The sequence below is a fragment of the Sporothrix schenckii genome, assembly GCF_000961545.1.
Source record: "Sporothrix schenckii 1099-18 chromosome Unknown Cont44, whole genome shotgun sequence".
NCBI classification, from domain to species: domain Eukaryota; kingdom Fungi; phylum Ascomycota; class Sordariomycetes; order Ophiostomatales; family Ophiostomataceae; genus Sporothrix; species Sporothrix schenckii.
In genome coordinates, this window is record NW_015971145.1 from 3,451,088 (window position 1) to 3,468,143 (window position 17,056).

The 17,056-nt window shown below is 56.4% G+C and overlaps 7 protein-coding genes across 7 annotated transcripts; 4 read left to right on the top strand and 3 right to left on the bottom strand.

Moving 5' to 3' along the window:
- Positions 1-14: 14 nt before the first annotated feature.
- SPSK_09565 (phosphatidylinositol glycan, class V) lies at positions 15-1,007 on the top strand (the record flags this gene model as incomplete). Its single annotated transcript, XM_016736137.1, has 1 exon — positions 15-1,007. The coding sequence occupies one exon, from the start codon at positions 15-17 to the stop codon at positions 1,005-1,007; it is 993 nt and encodes a 330-aa protein (XP_016587870.1).
- Positions 1,008-1,152: 145 nt separating this feature from the next.
- Positions 1,153-1,491, top strand: SPSK_10078 (uncharacterized protein; the record flags this gene model as incomplete). Its single annotated transcript, XM_016736635.1, has 1 exon — positions 1,153-1,491. One exon carries the CDS (start codon positions 1,153-1,155, stop codon positions 1,489-1,491), a length of 339 nt encoding a protein of 112 aa, XP_016587871.1.
- Positions 1,492-1,623: 132 nt separating this feature from the next.
- Positions 1,624-1,914, top strand: SPSK_10125 (uncharacterized protein; the record flags this gene model as incomplete). The annotated part of the gene is made up of 1 exon (XM_016736680.1): positions 1,624-1,914. One exon carries the CDS (start codon positions 1,624-1,626, stop codon positions 1,912-1,914), a length of 291 nt encoding a protein of 96 aa, XP_016587872.1.
- Positions 1,915-3,856: 1,942 nt separating this feature from the next.
- On the bottom strand, positions 3,857-5,244 carry SPSK_09239 (uncharacterized protein; the record flags this gene model as incomplete). The annotated part of the gene is made up of 2 exons (XM_016735815.1): positions 3,857-4,671; positions 4,731-5,244. The coding sequence occupies 2 exons, from the start codon at positions 5,242-5,244 to the stop codon at positions 3,857-3,859; spliced, it is 1,329 nt and encodes a 442-aa protein (XP_016587873.1).
- Positions 5,245-6,557: 1,313 nt separating this feature from the next.
- Positions 6,558-7,082, bottom strand: SPSK_09919 (uncharacterized protein; the record flags this gene model as incomplete). The annotated part of the gene is made up of 1 exon (XM_016736486.1): positions 6,558-7,082. The coding sequence occupies one exon, from the start codon at positions 7,080-7,082 to the stop codon at positions 6,558-6,560; it is 525 nt and encodes a 174-aa protein (XP_016587874.1).
- Positions 7,083-9,456: 2,374 nt separating this feature from the next.
- Positions 9,457-9,831, bottom strand: SPSK_10042 (uncharacterized protein; the record flags this gene model as incomplete). Its single annotated transcript, XM_016736603.1, has 1 exon — positions 9,457-9,831. One exon carries the CDS (start codon positions 9,829-9,831, stop codon positions 9,457-9,459), a length of 375 nt encoding a protein of 124 aa, XP_016587875.1.
- Positions 9,832-11,654: 1,823 nt separating this feature from the next.
- SPSK_08291 (ABC transporter domain containing protein) lies at positions 11,655-16,829 on the top strand (the record flags this gene model as incomplete). Its single annotated transcript, XM_016734895.1, has 1 exon — positions 11,655-16,829. The coding sequence occupies one exon, from the start codon at positions 11,655-11,657 to the stop codon at positions 16,827-16,829; it is 5,175 nt and encodes a 1,724-aa protein (XP_016587876.1).
- Between the last annotated feature and the right edge of the window lie 227 nt (positions 16,830-17,056).

Below are 17,056 nucleotides of genomic sequence, written 5' to 3' on the forward strand. Positions count from 1 at the left end.
ACAGACAGGACCAGATGACCACACAGAGTGGTGCCGCTGGCACGGCGCCCAAAGCGGCCACCCTGCTCAACCACACGCAGCACCCCTACTGGTCGCTGGCCGTGGTGTTTGGCGCCTGGAAGTCGTGTCTGCTGGCCATTGCTGTTCTTGCCGCGTGGGCTGGGCCGGCCTACGACACCTCGGGCGACCTGCTCCAAGTCATCGCCAGCAGCAACGGCACGACGCCGTACGCCTCTGCAACAGGCGGGCATGCCATCCCGTCCGGCGGCATCGTGTCCCGGCTGACCAGCTGGGACGCCATCTACTACGTCGAGGCGGCGCGTCGCGGGCACGTGTACGAGCAGGAGTGGGCGTTTGGCGCCGGCCTGCCCCTGGTCGTGTCCTTGGCCCGGCGTGCCCTGGCTGGTCTCGGCGTGGATGCACCCGTGGCCGTCGTCGCCGTCGCGTATGTGCACATTGCCCACCTGCTCGCCGTGTTCGCCCTGTACCGTCTCGGCTGCCAGCTCTGGGAGGGCGCCGCTGGCCGCACCACGGCCTTTGTCGCCGCATGTCTGCACGTGCTGTCGCCGGCGGGCCTGTTTCTGTCGGCGCCCTATGCCGAGAGCAGCTGTGCCCTGTTCTCGTTTGTCGGGTATGCGGCCCTTGCTGCAGGCCGCACGCAGGGCCTGTCCGTAAAGGGCGATGCCCTGCGCCTGCTGGCCGGCGCGGCCTTTGGCGTGGCCACGCTGTTCCGCAGCAACGGCCTGCTCAACGGAGTCGTGTTTGCCTACGAGGCCGTGCACGGCGCTGTCACGTTCCTGCAGCAGCCCAGCCCACGGCTTCTCCGCCGGCTCGTGAGCATTGGTCTGGGCGGCCTGGCCGTCGCGGCAGGATCGGTTGTGCCGCAGGTCGTGGCCTACTTCGAGTTCTGCATCGAGCCGTCGGGCGTGCCGAGCGAAGTCCGCCGGCCATGGTGTGCACAGCGTCCGCCCAGCATCTACAACTTTGTCCAGGACCACTACTGGTAATAAGCCCTCCATGTGTGTTTCCATTTTTCGTGTCTTGAAGCTTCTACTGACTCCCACCACCGTCAGGGGCTCTGGTCGGCTGTTCAATTACTGGACCCTGTCAAACCTGCCGCTGTTCTTGCTCGCAACGCCGATGCTATTGATCATGACACGCTCGGGTCTTGATCTGTGGCAGGCCGCGAGCAAAACGAAGAACGACGCCAACAAGAAGCAAGAGAACGAAGGCACACTTGCCCCTCGTCTTGCCCCGCTCCTGCAGTCCATGGCCGCATCCCAGCTGCTGCTCGCTTTCATGGCGTTTACCAGCTACCACGTCCAGATCGTGTCGCGGCTGTCGACGGCGTACCCGGTGTGGTACTGGTGGCTGGCGCAGGGCCTCAGTGGCGGTCCGCGGTCCAATTTAGCCGGCGGACTTGTCGTCTTCATCGTCATGTATGCATCGATACAAGGCATGTTGTTCGCGTCGTTCCTGCCGCCAGCATAGAGGCAGCGGACACAAGTACTGTCTGTCAGTATAGCGAAAGAAACATGGATGGAATAAAATCGACGCAAAAGAGACGTTTGGCCGACAACTGTACAATATATAGACAGTAGAAACATACTGCAGAATAACGAAATGATACTGGTCACCGTCGTTGCGTCAAGGAGCCGAATGTGCTTGTTTGACCTTGGTCTCAGCTTCTCCTACAGTTCCCCTCAGACTCTACTCGAGTTTGGACTCCAGATTGCACTCTACGCAACGAGCAAACTCGCCAAACGCAAGTACAGAGTGGGGCACGACGTGGCCGCTGCCCTTGGCAGGAGTGCATTCGCTGTTATTGTTGTCTTGGATGCAGCCGTGTCGATTGCCCAGAAAGGAAAGCACGACCATGCAACAAGACGTCTTCCTCTCCCCCTTCCATTTTAAGAAAAAAAAGCTGCTTGTCCCAGGCCTGGACTAACGGGCGACGTGTCCTTTTATATTAAAAGCCTCTCTCCCCCTTCTCTTTTGTCTGTCTTTCTTCCCCTTCCTCTCTCTCTTCCTCTTCTTTCTCTCTCCTTCTCCAGACCATCTTCGGGGCCATTACACCATATCGGATTCCCTCCACAGAGCCCCCGCCCCCTCATCTCTTTTGCTTCCTTCTTTTTACACTAGTTTCATCACCTATTATGAACTATGATGATTTTCGATGTCAGTCAACTCGTCGGGACGTTGCTCGTTTTGGCGCTGTGCTAAGATCCTGGACAGTCGAGTTCTGGTGATGTGCAAAGCTCCCAGAGCAGGGCTGGGTCGCATGAGCTATAATTTTGACAACATGTTGCTTGTCGGGTCTAGTCATTCCGTTTCTCTACGGTAAGGAATAGCAGAGGATGTTTCCAGCTGTGCGGCGTTCTGTGCTGCTTTCCTTTGGGACCTTTCTTAGCGGTGGGTTGACCTCTTTTGTCTATGAGGAGCGGTTGAAAGGTTGAGTTGAACGACCAAATACCACAGCGCCGATGATCTAACAAGGAACAGACCAAGGTCACTTTCATCTTCGAGAATCACCAAAGGTTGTCTGAGGACCCAAGGCCAACGTGGAACCCAAAAACGAGGCGTCGGTGGACGTGCCGGCGCCTCGCAGTATCCCTTCTTGAGATAAGTCGACACCCTTGTGTGGTGTGTCACCCGACCGGGTTCCATCGAACCCGGTGGGTTGCCTTGTCCCGCAGGCATTTATTGTGTGAGTATCACGAAGGATGAGCTAGAGCGTTTTCTCATATACAACAAAGTACAAAAGTCCAGAACAGCCCGGCTAATCACTACCTGTAATGCCCGACAGATACATTTTATATCCACACCGCTATGAACCGTTACCGACTTGACATGGTTTCCGGAAGCCTTGACAGCTTCTGCATCGAGCGTAAGGGGGAAAGGGTCAGGCGGTTCCGGGGATGGTCCGGGGGCAGAAGCAGCGCAGCCACTGTATTTCCGGTGCGGTGGCGGGCAAATTCAACAACCACTGCCGCTGCCCCCGTGGCTCCAGCCAACTGCCCAGCCCCTTCTCTCACCGACTCTGGATTCGCGTATCCGCTTGGATCTGGTGCCTCTGTTGGGAAACTGACTCTAGACGTGGAACTACCTCCTCGTGGGCTCGTATCCCGCATTAAACAAGCGTCTCCATCACGTGGGATAAGAAATCTGTTGAGCCAGCCAGGTCATTCCTCTCCTCGGTCATGGTGACGCGGGGAAAGGGCTGTGACCGAGGTCCAGTCCATGGTCCCCGGTGCGGGCTGCCACTTGAGGTCTCGACGGTGCCTGGCGAGAGGCATCAATTTATCCGCGGCTAGACATCTCAACGAAACCAGGGGGAACTTACGATATGCACTTGTATGCTTGCCACTCCCCAAACGACAGTAAAACAATCGTCTGGATAACAGCATATGAACTCGGGGATTGGGTGTCCTTGCAAGAAGGTCGATGACACTTTGGATAGGATGAAGGTAGTGCTGTTACCAATTTTATTGGGCATATGTGGATATGAGGCGGATGGAGAGATACTTCTTGTGCACTTTGATTTGATCCCCTGTTTTTTCAGTCCTTAGATATATATTAGTCTATTCCATTCTGCCTTTTTCGTTCTAGTACAACCAGAAACAGCGCCGGAAATGCCAACTTCCTAGACGCCTGTCATAATGACGTGTATATATGCAATTATGCTCCCGTCCTCGCGAGGGAGTCTATGCCTCAACCTGCTCTTGTAAACCTGCTGTTGTAAAGGATCGCAGTACAAATGAAGACGATGCAAAATAATCCAAAGATGTCGTGGGTATCATCGTAAATAGCAAAAAGCCGTTGCACAACCTTTCCTCCTGCTCCCCTCTCCTCCACATTACTCCTGGCCAGTTCCTTCTCTCTCTTCGGAGGACTCCGCAGTAGTGCCTGCAGGTGCCTGCACGTCCACCGTGGGGACAGTAGCACCGCCAGTCATGCTGCCGACCACGCCACCGCTCACACTCGCGGACGCCGCCGCCGCCGCCGCCTCCACAGCCGCTGCATCCGCCAGCGCATTCAGGTGCCGCTCGTTGGCCTGCACAGCCCAGCCACAGCGCACCAGCCAAAAGGCCGCAAAGGGTGGCGTCGTCAGCAGCGCCAGGACGCCGCCGAGAATCAGCTTGAAGACGGGCGGCGCCCACGACGACGGACCAAACCACCAGTCGCCGTCGGCACCCTTGTCGCCCACGGCCGTCAGGATGCCAATGGATACAGGCCACAGCACCATCCACATGAGCACGCCCGCCAGCAGGGCGCGGATGAGCTGGGACACCAAAAACACAGCCCAGTGCTTCCACGAGCCAATCTCGTACTGCTCGCTGTGCTGCTCGCAGCGGCAGTTTTCGTCGTGCGGTGCCGACAGGGGCCGGCGGAGCCCGTCGTCGCCGTTGTTTTTGTTGGCCTCGGCATCGTTTGCCGGCGGTCGGCGGTCGAGCAGCAGGAACCACCGCACAAGGGCATTGGAGGGCTCGTGCAAAAAGCCAATGGGCTGGATGTGGCCGGAGCGTAGGTCGCGGTTGACGAGGACGAGCTCAATGAACCAAGTCAGGACGCACTGGATAAAGATGGTGACGGTGGCGTCGCCAGCGAGGGTATTGGGGAACTGGAAGAGGCGAATGGGGTGCTTTTCGACGTTGATGGTTTTGTACATGGCTGGCGGTTGTCAGCAGGAGCGGCGTGTGAGAAGCAAAGGAACACAAAACAAAACGTACCGTAGCCAATGGCAAAGTTGATGCCACCCGAGAGCACAAACGCACCGAGGCCATCGATGCCGAAAATGTAAAAGGCCTGGTAAGGCGTCAAGTGGTCACTGGGCTCGCAAATCGTGAGCTTGGGGACCTTGCGCGTCTTGCGACGGCCAATATGCCGACGGCCATGCGCGACGCGGTTGGCCGCCTCGGCGAGGATGCCGTGTGGCGCGAGGTGCTGGCTGGGGTCGACCGGGTTGTCAGGGTGGTCTGCATGGTCGGGATGGCCGGCTGGGGCCGGCGCAATGGTAATGGACGGGCGGCCGCTGGCTTGGCCGCTGGCTTGGCCGGCTGGCGGGTGCAGCAGGTCAGTCGATGGCCGGGCAGATGTTGCGTTGCGCGCAATAAGGGAGGCGCGAAAAGCAGCAGCTGTTGCAGTGTCCAGGTCCGCAGACGGCCGTGCCGACGCCAAGGCAGACGGGGCCACGGACGGCGGCATGACAGCCGTGTGGAAGAAGGGGTTCCGATGCCACTTCATGGTGGGCAATCGCGTGGTTTTGCTGTGTTGATTCTTGCGCACCCTCCAATTTTTGGTCAAATATGCAGCCTGTCGGTTGTTCGTGATTGTCGGTCGAGGTCAAGATGCCATTGTATCAGCCGTAGAAGATGCAAAACAGAGCGCAAGGAGAGGTAGCCTTGCAAAACTAAACAACGCGGTTTTTGAAAATTGGATGCAACGACGTTCGGAAAGAAAATAACTAGGCCAAGGGGGGGGACCCCTAATATGAGCTGGAAGCGGCAGGCATGTGGTGGGCTGAATAATTTCACTGCCGATCCGCTAACACGAACCGAAGCCTAGTGGTCTTGTGGGTCTAGCAGCTGCAGTTGCCGTTTACTGGGAGTTTTCCATCGCAATCCTTCGCGATGAGTCGCGCATTGGCAGGAAGGCGCAACACCGAGGATTCCGGGCGCGGCAGGTTCTAGTTTTGGCCGTGGAAGGAGCGATGCATGGCCGCGACTAGTGGCGTACCATACACATGTGGCTCAAGTGATTGTTGACTGGTTGTTTACAAAAAGCATTACGACGTGCATGACGACAGATTTGGAAACTACGGTGTGGCAATTGGAAACAGAAGGAGGAAGACCACAAAAACAGCTGACGAAATAATTTAGGTTGACACAAGGAAAGCGCTGCCGGAAGAGACACAGTAAGTACAGAGAAGGCGGGTCCCGAAAGGCCAATTGGGCAAGAGAGACTCGGTGCCATCCGCGTTTCGGCTTCGGTTGGTGCCTGAGTGGATTGGCTTGGCAGATCGCAATGGGATGTTGATAATGTTTTCGTTTGCACATGTCAGCCAATGGCGTTCCATTTGGAAGTTCTGTTTTTATTATGTCCCTACTCTGGACAGAAAACTACACATCGCCGCTCCGAATATAATAACATCAGAAAAACGTAAACGGAATAAAACAAAGAAATAGGTAAGGAAAAGGCTGATCGAGCCATGCGGGAATATCCCGAAAATCATACACAGTACAAAAACAATAAAACAAAAGAGAGAGAAAAGGCCATCCTCCAGGCCATAGTGGTTGGTATCTTGAGCGAATGTCGTGTAGGGAATGCTGTTGCATATCCATAAAACGGAATGAGAAAAAGTGAAAGACATAAAGAAAGTGTCCAAGAAAGACAATAAAGTGGTATATAAAAAGTTAACAGGAGAAGAGGAAAGACAAAAGAAAAGAGAAAAAATAAATATAAGTGATGGTATCAACTCGGCAGGCCTTGTTTGGTAACCTGCAGTTGTTCTTGTTGCATGCATGGGGTGTTTTTTGTGTACACTTTTGTATTGTCCCTTACAGAGACTCGCCACTTGACCGGCCACGGAGACGCGCAAAGCTGCGCCTGATCCGGAGGCTAAACGACGATGCTTGGTGCTGCAGGCGGCGACCCGCCCGAGAGCCTGAGCCGGAACCGGCGGTGCTCACACTAAACGCACTCTCTGAGCTGCGGCGCGTGGCGGATGTCGCCGTCGTCGAGGGCCGGAACGACGCCATGGACACGGGACTGCGTGGCGGCGTCGCCAGTGCCGCCTCGGCACGCTCCGCCTTGGCCAGTCCGGCGGGCGTCGGGCTCGTGCAGCAGGGGCACATGGGCGTGGCCGTCGGCGGGCGGTGCCACATGTGCGAGGGGCTGATGACGGCCTCCTCAAAGATGGGCACGGCATCGGTGGCATGCGCCAGGGGACGGTGCCACATGGGCGTCGACGTGACGACAGGGTTGAGGGACATGAGCTGGCCGCCGGGTTGAGAAGGGCGGTGCCACATGGGCGGCGCGGCGTCAACGGCCGGCTCAGCATAGAGGAGTGCGCGGGACCACATTGTGAGGATGACAAGGTGTGGGTGAATGAAAATACTAGATTGATGTTGACTGAAGGGAAAGAAGAGCTGTTGTGTTGGAGATGCGAGGGCAGGAGCGTCTTGGGCAAGAAGGAGACGATGGCCTTGACACGGAAGCGGCGAGACGACCGAGTTATATATACAAAATATGACTAGACAAGTAGAGACCCCATGAGAGCGACGGGCAGACGGCTGAAAGGGGCAATCTCTTCTTTGACGATCCGCATCCCGCCGAACCATATGGCTTCGTCTCAACGCACTTGCCTCCTCACAGCCTCCACTCCTCCATCTTCTCGTGAGACTGTTCATGCCGTCTGTGGTCTACCATCCGCACTCCATGAACTTGATATGTGGTAGTGCAGGAGCGGTGCTTGGATCTCTGTCGTGCAGGTAGTCGCATCAAGCTTGCCCTCTTTTGTGCAGGCAGCGCCCTGTAGGAGGCCATTCATCAACACTGCATCGACGCAGCACTGCATTCGGTCTTTGACTACTGACTGTTTCGCGTCCGAGAACAGAGGCACTAGCTGGGAATAGCCAGGCCTTTCCTGTTTCGTCCAGTACGTCCAGTGTGTCTGATTGATTTGAATGTTTCGTCTTACGCTGTGTCGTGGCGTCTCCGCTCGCATCGCCCTCGGACGAAACAAACAGATTCAGCATCGCACATCAGCCTTCGGATCCTCAGCCGTCAACAGTATGGTGATCCGCATTTTACTCTGCAGCTGAACAAACCTGTCTATTAGCGTAAACTGCATACGCCAGGGCCTCTTTCCGTTCTGGCACGATATGCCTTCACAAGACGGCCTTTGTCCTATCATACGACGTTCCTCCGTGTAAATCGTTTCCGAATTCTGACACTGATACTACTCTACCCCTTCACACGTCCGGTTTCTTCTCACCCAAGCGTCGTTCAACGTCAAAAAGGTCAGTGTGGTACCTTGCGTCAGGTTGCATCGCGCATCGGTACATGGTCCGAACGCTTGTCAAGGCGTGGCGGGGGTGGGTGGACAAGTACTCGACACCGCTCAGGGCGTTGTTGTCTGACTTCACCAAGTTCGTCGTTTTAATACGCTTTTCTGCCTGCAGGCTCGTCCTTATTAGAGAGAATGCCGACAGGTAAATGTAGAGCATAAGGCCGGGACAGAACAGAGCAAGTGATATATAAAACTCTCTGTGCGGCTGTAAAGCTCTGCTAAGTACCTGCTTTGGAGGTGACGGTACAAGAAAGAGTGATTGGATTCACATTCGCATCATTACTGTATGTAGATCCTGCTTTCACAACAAAGAGTCCATCTGGTGATCATGGCAAGGGTCATGGAGCTGGCGCCATACGCACAAAAAGGTTGTCTCTTGAGCCTCCGCATTCTAAACGATAACCCCTGGAAGTCAATGGGACGGCAGGGGAGATGATCATCGGCAGTCAACATATTGCTATGCCCCTCACGTCCCTCTCGAGCCTCTCTATCCCCAAGCCTGGTTCTGGACACGGGCCTTGAGGAGAGAAAGGGTCTGTTTGGTTGCATTGATGTCAGCAGCGTTCCTCTGGATGCAGTCTGTGTAAGGTCGTACTCAGTATAGCATATTGCAGAAGACGGCCAGATAAATTACGGTGTGATAAAATGATTACGAAGAAGCAGTAGGTACGTCGTAATTACTTTGCAGTATTTTGCTGAAGACTTTTTCGCCAGTAAAATATGAAATTGTGGAAATCCTGATCTTGTGGTTATTTCAGACCAAGACACAGACATTTCCCGTCATCAAATTTCCTTTTTTTTGTTCCCTTTCTGGCAAATCTGGCGGCAAGGAAACCTAAACCCTTTAAGAAGATAAATAAACATGGGGTTAAATAAACGCTAGGACAGTCGAAACAACAAACTGAAAGAATAGTCGGAGGACATTGAGGCAACTCCTAAACCCGCAATGACGGTGAGACCGGGGTGTAAGAGAGATGGGTGGCGATCCAAACGCAACCCCAAACACAGCAAAAGATTATGATGCACGCGAAAGGGGACAGAATCGTAAAAGTGTATGTTCTAAGTGCATATTAGATATTAGCCGGGGTATCTCCATTGCATGCTCACCGTTAGTTCAAGACTTATGGCATAATAAAACTTCCAAAAACGCGTCCTTGAAGAGGGGAGCCCCGTGCGGTGATGGACATCAACAGATCAACAGTAGCCAGGGGTTGGCAATTGGTGTGCTTCTTATCCACCACATAAGTTGTCGCCATGTTCGCCATTGCCCATCAGCCCCTGTTTTCCACAACCTCATCGGTGTTCACGGCGTCCGTAAAAGAGTGCTTGCTTCGCAGTACTTGAAGCATTCTGGGACTGCATGGCGCCCCAGAAATTGAGACTCGTCATAGGTTGAAAGTCGCAGCCAACACGGGAGGCCACTGCTGTGGTGAGATCGCCCCAGCAGCAAAGCCCCTCGGACCTGCAGCAAGCTCAGACCCTGGTCCGAGCGTATTTGAGCGACCGTTGTGCCTCTCATATCGACGCCACTCCCGTCGTTCGTCTTGGGGTTCGTTCCCCACTTGTGTTGCGCGCCCTAGGATTGTCGAAGAGTCGACGGCAAAGTTCGTGATAGCAACAAGATGCCTTGTCCTTGTCCATCTACGTCGTATTTCCATCCCCTCCCCTGTCTTATGCTCCGAGAAGGACACTCTGCCCAGCTGGGCATCGGCTTGCTCCGGATTGAGAAGTAGGAAGCCCCCCTCCGCGCCGACCGGCATTCTGACCGCCTCCCGTGTCCGATTTTGAAAGAAACGGCCTCCGATCACGGGGACTGTGGGCGGGCCCGATGAGCTGGATCGGGACTGTCTCACAGGATTCATCAACAAAGCCCCCAAAGGGAAAATGCTCTCCATGAGATCGTAGCTCAATAAGCGCTGGTCTGGGCCCGAAATTCCTGGAGCCGCTCACAAACTTGGCTGTTCGCGTGGCGCTGTGGGCTGGCTGCGCTATGCCACAAGACTTCCCGAGGTGTTTGCAAGCTGTTGTTGCTGGAGAGTTGACATGCTGCACCAATCATTGACAGCTAGCCCATCAATAATTGCCTTGATGCGATTCGTCCTCGTATGGGCATTCTCCCGATTTGTTTGTTATAACGCATTCCTCGCGGCTTCCTCTTTTGGCTTCTCACGTTGTGGCGCATAGCTTAGCTGTATCGCCCTTGGGCGGCAAGGCGCGATGGTGTACGGCCAATGCACAGGAGGCAACCACCACTTCAAAAAAACGACTCCAAACCTGCGCGAGCGCGAAAACAGACACGAGGGCAAGAGCGACCAGCGTTAAGAAGGAAAGAGCATGTTGATTACGCGTACTTTGCTCTCGGCGCCTTCAACAATTGGCAGGAGCGACTGCTCTAGGCTCTCTTGGACTTTCCGTGAATTCTGTCAGGACGTCTTGGCTGGGCCTTGGCCATATTCTGCCTCCCCGTCCACCATCAGAATGTACGGTCTTCTCTCTTGCATCCCTCCTTTATTATTCGAGGCTATCTCAGGCATCTCCTCAAGAATCGAGCTAAACACTCTGTACGCAGCAGTGGTTCGTGCCTTCTCACTCGGGCACGTTGTCGTTCCTTCCTGTTTTTACTTATAGACCCATACTCTCCCTTTTTCCCCTTCTATTCGACAAATCCTCACGATTTTCTTCCTCTGCAAGAAAAACAATTTTCGAGCTTTAAGTTGCTTCGAGATTCGGAGATCTCAGACGCAGCGAAACCCCCGACAATACGGGCTACACCTCAACCACAAAGTCCGCCCGCCGACCGGGGCGCTGCCTATTTGGTTAGATTGACTCAATTGGGGAATTCGCCCCAAAAGTACGGAGCCTTCGACCGGGACCACTTCGTTCCGCTGCAGATCGTTGAAAAACACTCGAACTTTCTTACATTCCGCACTTCAGTACGACACATTACGGACGTATGCTGCATGCTCGACGCCCGGAAACGTCTTTGGCCTACCTCTGGCTCATGAACATTTCGTCTTGCCGTCGTCATCGTCGTCGGGCGTAGCTCTTGGTTGCTCCACAGAGATTACTGGCGGCGTGGACGAAAAAAGGGTCGGCTCGAATCTTCTCCCGCTTCCCGATTTACGCTTCTCAGCACGCTTGCTCTTTTTTTACTCTCGCTGTTGTTGCTTCGTTTCTGCTTTTGTTGATTTGCCTCTTCTTCCTATGACAATCTGTCAATAGAACAACTGCAACAATTCCGACTGTCCCAACTGAGTCTGCATCGTAGATCGATGCAACTTTGTACGACATCCCCGACAACCAATCCGAAACGGACCCCTGCGTGACGATCGCCACGCTCGTCGAAACGGCCTACATACATTCGTACACGACACCGCGTGGCAACTCCAACAACACTCGCTTCTTGTGACCGCAACTTGACGACACTTCACTATCGCGATCTCTCTTGCAATATACCTTGCAGAAAAAACAACACATGGCGCGCTCCTAAATCCCGAACCTTCCGTTGTCCCCGCTACGTCCACTCGGATCCAGGACTCTGCCAGACCTTCCCGTTCCCAAGGACCGGAACCGCTCTCTCACCATGGGCGCTGGCCTCTTCTTCCGCCAGGTCTGGACGCTCTCCTGCAAGAACATACGCATTGTCTTGATCCGGAATCCGCTCGCCACCGTCATCCGCGCCTTCGTTATCCCTCTCATCCTCTTCGCCTTCTTCTCCTTTGCCAAGTACCTCTTCGTCCCTCCAGCTGTCTTTGGCGTCGGTACCCTCAAGCCGCTGTTGTCCCTCTCCGATGCCCTCGCCGATGCCGCTATTACCGGTCGACACACCGTCGCATTCTACAATGGAGGATTTGCCGGCGGTGCCATTGACGCCGTCATTGACAGCGTCGCCACCCAGGTCGAGCAGGCCGGCAGCATCGCCGTCCGTCTGGCCAACGAATCTCAGATCGAGACCGTCTGCCACAGCAGCCTGCGCGGCGTGACCACGTGCTATGGCGCTGTGTTCTTCGTTGCGTCGCCCAACGAAGGCTCTGGCGGCATCTGGACGTACGACATTCGGCTCGACGGCTCGCTCGGCGCCGGCAAGATCAACGTCGACAAGGGCACCAACGACGGCGAGGTCTACATGCTACCATTCCAGCACGCCATCGATGCCACCATTGTCGGCCAGCAGACCAACAGCACCGCCAGCAACAACGTCATTGCCAACGGCAATGTCCACGAATACCCCTTCACGTCGCTCACCCCCGCCGAGCGCAGTGACGAGATCCGTGTGCAGTACCAGGCTTCGCTGACCAACTTCTTGGCCGTCGCCTTCATCTCAGGCGTCATTGGCATCTGCTATCACTTGACCGGCTTCGTGGCCACCGAGCGCGAGCTGGGCATGGCTACGCTCCTCGACTCCATGATGGCCACGTCGGACGGCGGCCGCCGCTGGGGCGAGGCCCAGGTGGCGCGTCTTGTCTCGTATCACTTGTCGTTTGTCGCCCTCTACCTGCCGGGCTGGGTCTTGGGGTCGGCTATTGTCTCGGCAAGCGTCTTTGCCCACTCCAACGCCGCCGTCATCATATTGTACCACGTCACCGTCGGCCTGGCACTGGCGTCCATGTCGCTACTTGGCGCCTCGCTTTTCCGCCGCTCGCAGCTCAGCGGTGTGTCCGTCACCATTGTCTATCTGCTGTTGGCCATCATCGCCCAAACCCTCACGCGGCCGCCGACCCCCACCGTGACCGTCTTGAGCCTATTGTTTGCGCCGTGCAACTATGTGTACTTTGTCACCAACGTCGCGCGCTGGGAGCGCAAAGAGTGGCCTATCAACCTTGTGGAGGTAGCGCCTGACAGTCCGTGGCATCTTCCTGGTATTGTACTATGGGTCTTCCTTCTTTTGCAAATCATCATCTATCCCATCATCGGGGCATATATTGAGCGTTACCTCTACGGCACCATCACCACCGGCCGCACCATCGAGACGCGTCCTGACGACGGCGGTGTCGACGCGAACGGTAACCCGCTGCCGGCCCTTCAGCTGGACGCGTTCAGCAAGACCTACAGCCCTGGCCCGCTGCGGCGTGCCTTTGGTTGGGCCAAGAAGGCACCGGAGCCTGTGCATGCCGTGAAGGAGCTGACGCTGTCCGCTGTTCACGGTCAGATTCTAGTGCTGCTCGGCGCCAACGGTAGCGGCAAGAGTACGACGCTCGATGCCATAGCCGGCACAAGCAAGCTGACAAGCGGCCGCATCACATTGGACGGCACGCGCGGCCTCGGCATCGCGCCCCAAAAGAACGTCATGTGGGACCAGATTACCGTAGAAGAGCACCTGCACATTTTCAACCGCCTCAAGTCTCCTTTCAACCGCGCGTCGCGCGAGGAGATCCGCGACCTTATCAAGTCTATCGATCTCGAGCACAAGGCCACCGCTCGCGCCAAGACGCTCTCGGGCGGCCAGCAGCGCAAACTGCAACTGGGCATGATGCTTACGGGCGGCAGCGCCGTGTGCTGTGTCGACGAAGTGTCGAGCGGTCTCGATCCCCTGAGCCGCCGCAAGATCTGGGATATTCTTCTGGCCGAGCGCGGCCGCCGCACCATCATTATGACCACCCACTTTTTGGATGAGGCAGACTTGTTGTCCGATCACATTGCCATCCTGTCTAAGGGCACACTCCGCGCCGACGGCTCGTCGGTCGCTCTGAAAGACCGCCTTGGCGGCGGCTACCGCATCCACGTGCACAAGACCAAGCCCAACGAAAAGGCCGCTGTCGTCGTGCGCAGCGATCGCGACCTGCCCGATGTCGAGGGCGTCGTCAAGAAGAACTACTTTGACTTGGTGACGTACATTGCACCCTCTTCTGGCCAGGCCGCACAAGTCATCCGCACGCTCGAAGCTGCCGGCGTGACCGACTACCGCTTCTCGGGCCCGACCCTAGAAGATGTTTTCTTGCAGCTGGCCGAAGAGGTGCAACAGGAGCAGGAAGAGCACGAAAAGAGCCAATCGGTCGGCACCGGGCCCGACCAGGGCAAAGAGAGCAGCACCAGTGTTGCTGGTGATAAGCACGAGGCGTCTGACGAAGCTAAGCCGGCTGCATCCGGCATGCTAGTACCAAACGACAGCAATGACGGCGTCATCCAAAACGCCGACGGGAACAGCGGTCTAAAGCTGCTTTCGGGTCGCAGGATCGGTTACTGGCAGCAGGCCTTGGTGCTGTTCCGAAAGCGATTTGTCGTTTTCAAGCATAACTGGGTGCCATCGGCGGCGGCCTTGGCCATCCCGGTCCTTGCCGCCGGCCTCGTCACGCTCTTTGTGCGGAACCAACAGCCCGTCGGCTGCTCTTCGGCCGACCAGCTGTCCAATGACCGTCCGCAGGATCTGGCAGATTTCGGTGACTATGTTTTCCTCGTGGCTGGCCCTGCGGCTCGTTTCGGCGACATCAACGCCGTCATCGACCTATTCACGCCCATGTTCACAAACAGTAGCGGCAATGGCGGCACCGGCAGCAGCAGTAACGACACTGCCATTATCGCGCAGATCTTCACGAACATCACCTTGGCTGATACCTTTGACGACTTCAACGAGCTCATCCTCCAGTACCGCAGGAACGTGACGCCCGCGGGCCTCTGGCTGGGCGACGGCAGCTCGCCGCCGACCGTGGCCTACCTGGGCGACTATTTCGACCACGTGAACGCCTTTTTTGGCCAGAACTTGATGAACGCGCTGCTGGCCAATCTGTCTATATCCGCTAGATATGCCGACTTTGACATTCCCTGGTCGCCCAGCACCGGCAATTCGCTGCAGATGCTTGTGTATGTCTGTCTGGCCTGCGCCGCCTACCCGGGCTTCTTCTCCCTTTACCCGAACCTCGAGCGGCGCCGCCACGTCCGCGGCCTCGAATACTCCAACGGCGTGCGCGCCTTGCCGCTCTGGATGGCCTACGTGGGATTTGACCTTGCCATTGTCCTGGTGTCGTCGGCGCTCATGACCATTCTCTTTGCGGCGTTGTCAAGTGTCTGGTACCATGTCGGCTACCTCTTCCTCATCTTCGCCCTGTACGGCTTGGCGTCGGCCCTGCTCGCCTACAACATCTCGCTCTTTTCCCGCAACCAGTTGACAGCCTACGCCTTCACTGCCGCCTACCAAGCCATCGTCTTCCTCGTGTACATGATTGCGTACCTCGCCACCATCACCTATGCACCGGTCAACCATATCGATGCCGACCTGCTGGTTGTTCACTTTGTTGCCTCGGCCTTTGCGCCCATTGGGTCCGTCATCCGGTCGCTCTTTGTGGTCCTCAACTTGTTTTCAGTCACCTGTGACGGCACCGTCATCAACAACAATCCGGGCAGCTTCACGCTGTACGGAGGGCCCATCTTCTATCTCATTTGGCAGTCGATCCTCCTCTTTGGCGTCCTCCTTTGGTTCGACAGCGGCAATGTTGGCGCGTCCTTTTACCGCCTCACCAAGATGCTGCGCCGCAAGAAGTCGACAGGCGCGACGCCTCAGGTCTTTGTGGACATTGACGGAGACGCCTTCCCCGAAGATGCCGGCCGTGTTGGCGAGGGGCCGGCCCCGGACCGCGGCTTGTGCGTGTCTCATGTCACAAAGACGTTTAAGCGCAACACCGCGGTCGACAATGTCAGTTTCGACGTTAACCACGGCGAAGTCTTTGCGCTGCTTGGGCCCAACGGTGCCGGCAAATCGACCACCATCTCCGTGATTCGCGGCGACCTCAAGCCGGACGACGGCGACGTCTTTGTCGAGGGTCTGTCCGTCACCAAAAAGCTCGTGGCCGCCCGTGGCAGCCTGGGCGTCTGCCCGCAGTTTGATGCCGTCGACCAAATGACGGTCCGCGAACATTTGCGGTTTTATGCGCGCGTCCGCGGCATCGAAGACGTCGAGTACAACGTGCAGGCCGTCATCCGCGCTGTTGGCTTGCGCGCCTTTAGCGACCGCCAGGCCCTTGCGTTGTCCGGCGGCAACAAGCGCAAGCTCAGTTTGGGAATTGCCCTCATGGGCAACCCGGCCGTCGTCATTCTGGACGAACCTTCTTCCGGCCTAGACGCCGCGGCCAAGCGCATCATGTGGCGGACCCTGGCGGCCACCGTCCCCGGCCGCTCCATCCTGCTCACTACCCACTCCATGGAGGAGGCGGACGCGCTGGCGGGCCGCGCGGGCATCCTGGCGAAACGCATGCTGGCAGCGGGCGACACGGACGACCTGCGCGCCCGCTTTGGCAACCGGCTGTACGTGCACTTGGTGATCCGGGGCGCGCCGCGGACGTCCGACGCCGACACGGCGCGTCTGCGGCAGTGGGTGCAGGACACGTTGCCGGGCGTGGAGATTGACAAGGAAACGTACCACGGACAAATGCGGTTTGCGATTCCACTGGGCGACATGAGTGGCAGATCCAACAACGACAACAACAATGCCAAGGAGCTGGATCTTGATGACGACAGCAGCTCGCGGGCCACGCCGTCGGAAAAGAATGTGGCTACCTCCACCACGACAAGTCCCGGCACCCTCAACCTCGCGTCTGCCTCTTCGACCACGAGCGCCATCGGCCGCCTGGTGGTTCTATTTGACGAGCACCGCCAAGCGCTGGGCATCGACCACTACAGCGTCAGTCCCACGACATTGGACCAGGTGTTCCTGGAGATTGTCGGCCGGCACAACATCCAGGAGGAGGGCTACCACCGGGAAGAAGAGGCCGCGGCAGCAGCGGCCGCGGCACGGAAAAAGAAGTGGTGGAAGGTTGGGTCCCGTTAAGAGACGTTGTTCGTCGTCTTTTGATCTTGCATCTTCATCTTGCTTCATATACAGGCCATGTTTGCATTTGTCTATTTTTCCAATTCCCAAATTTTCTCATTTTCCTTTGTTTTTCATAATATACCTCTGGCATATACAACAGGCATCCGGCTACTTGTTCATTTAGATTTTTTTTGGATGTTTCTACTAGCTTTGTAATACTACAAGCGATATCGTTCAAAAGCGAC